Raw genomic sequence first — 2,232 nt, 5'->3', positions numbered from 1 at the left:
CCCGATGTTGACTTAAATTATGACTGGATAGCTACATCAAAAAAGTATGAGCATTATGGATCCATTGCAGATTTTGAAAATTTCATAGACGTGCAAAAGAAGAATGACAGCACATCAGCAACTCATTACCAGCCATTACATTCCAATGTAAAATGGAGCGAAGATCAAATGGCTGTTATTAATCAAATTTCCCATCAGATTCATGAGATTAAATCCATGACACCACAAATTTCAAAAACAATGATTGTGCAGGGGAGAGCAGGTATTTAAATTAGAATTTAATACTTATGTTACAAATGATGAATTCTGTTGATTGAGCTTCTGTTCATTCATACAGGAACAGGAAAAAGTATGATCATCAAATGTTTAACCAGTTTATCACATGAGCATCTTGGCAGCAACTCTTACATTCTTGCAGCGTCAACTGGTGTATCAGCTGTTCTAATAGATGGAAAAACAATGCATTCTGTATTCCAACTGCCAACAAAAAGTCAAGATTACAGTCCTCTCACAGGAGACAGAGCAAAAACCCTATCAGACACATTGGAAAACGTGAAGTTTGTCATACTTGATGAATACTCCATGATAGGATGGAAGACTCTTGCGATGATCAGTAGAAGATGCAAAGAAGCAACAAGAATTACTGATGAAGACTTTGGAGGTTTAAATGTTGTACTACTAGGCGATATCAATCAGTTGCCACCTGTAAAAGACAATCCATTATATGCCAGAATGTGTAGAACAAATTTAGCATTGGAGGGAAAATCAATTATTAAAAATTTTCACAAAAAATTTCTACTTACATCATGCCATCGACATAATGATGAACGTTTCTTGAAAATGCTGAACAACCTTAGTGAATATAATGTCACCAATGATGACTTTCACTTAATACGTTCACGTTTCAGTACAGCAGTTTCCACTCAAGATCAGGAGCAATTCACCATCCCCAACGCCCTTCATCTTTTTTCAAGCAAAGAAGATGTGAAAACTTATAATATGAAAAAACTACCCCAATTGATTGATGAAGAAACTGGCGATTATGCACCTATTATAAAAATAACGGCAAAAGACAACTGTTCAAATGCACAACAGATACAAGAAGCTGAAGGATTACAAAGAGATTTATACGTGGCTAAAAATTGTAACATTACGTTAAAAACCAATCTATGGGTTGATAAAAAATTGGTGAATGGAACTCAGGGAAAAATTATTGACATACTGTACAACAGAGAAGATTTCCCTGCTGTAATTCTATGTGAATTTCCAAATTACACAGGACCATCAATCATACCTACCAAAATTGTGCCAATAAAACCAATGCTGAATTCATGGACAGATTCAAATGAGAAAAAATGCACTAGATATCAATTTCCGTTATGTTTGTGCTATGCATGCACAATTCACAAATCCCAAGGAATAACAATTGATAAGGTACACATTTAAGACGCTGTAACTAATATTATCTGTACTCTCATGCTTCAATATTTAAAGAAATTGTGTTTACAGGCTGTGATTGACGTAGGTGAAAAGGATTTTGCACTAGGCCTAACGTATGTAGCATTTTCTAGAGTAAGAAATTTTACTGACCTCATTATTTATCCATTTTTACCAAAAAGATTGTTGAAACAAAGTCATTCAATAAATGAAACTTTGGTAAGCAGAAGAATTTTTGGCTGAGCGATTAGCGAAGCCTATTACTCCACTGATGATCAAAAAGTTTCGCGTCTGTTTGTCTGTGTGTCTGTTTGTCTGTACGCACGATAACTCGAGAACGAATTGAGCTAGCAACCTGGGATTTTCAGGGTTGTTTTGTGTCATAAAAAGACAGATCGAGTTCGAAGAAGAGCTTTCTAGCACAAAAATTGGATTTTAAAAAAATCGAAAACCACAGGTCCTCAAAATGACATTTTTTAAAAACATTTTTTCAATGTTTTCTAAGGGGAAACTCATGAAAGTAGAGCCTTTTGGCCGAAAATTTCATCTGTTTGGCTCTATCTCTAACCGTTGAGGCGCTAGAGGGTGTTTTTGACGAAAAGAAGCGAAAAAATGTACAACCGTGCATGCTTAGTCAAAGTGACGGGCCGTTGACGGGCCGGAGGCCCATATCTTTGTGTACACTTTTGAACTACCCGACTCGGGTGTCAGCGCCGCAGGCCTAGGAAGATGTATGCCAGGCGCGTCGCAGCGTAACAGTGTTTCGTGAGATATCGCGAAGCCTGTTACGCGAGA

The 2,232-nt window shown here is 36.9% G+C and overlaps 1 protein-coding gene across 1 annotated transcript in view; it reads left to right on the top strand.

Moving 5' to 3' along the window:
* Positions 1–2,232, top strand: part of LOC127750718 (ATP-dependent DNA helicase PIF1-like) — a 42,661-nt gene that overhangs the window by 34,828 nt on the left and 5,601 nt on the right. The window contains exons 2-4 of the mRNA XM_052273081.1: positions 71–262; positions 338–1,434; positions 1,510–1,656. Of these exons, the coding sequence (XP_052129041.1) occupies positions 71–262; positions 338–1,434; positions 1,510–1,656 (1,436 nt within the window). The remainder of the gene's footprint in view (positions 1–70; positions 263–337; positions 1,435–1,509; positions 1,657–2,232) is intronic.

Source organism: Frankliniella occidentalis, unplaced genomic scaffold (assembly GCF_000697945.3).
Source record: "Frankliniella occidentalis isolate FOCC.00 unplaced genomic scaffold, Focc_3.1 Scaffold244, whole genome shotgun sequence".
NCBI lineage: Eukaryota > Metazoa > Arthropoda > Insecta > Thysanoptera > Thripidae > Frankliniella > Frankliniella occidentalis.
The sequence above is the reverse complement of the archived record's forward strand: the minus strand, read 5'-3'. Positions and strand labels throughout refer to the sequence as shown.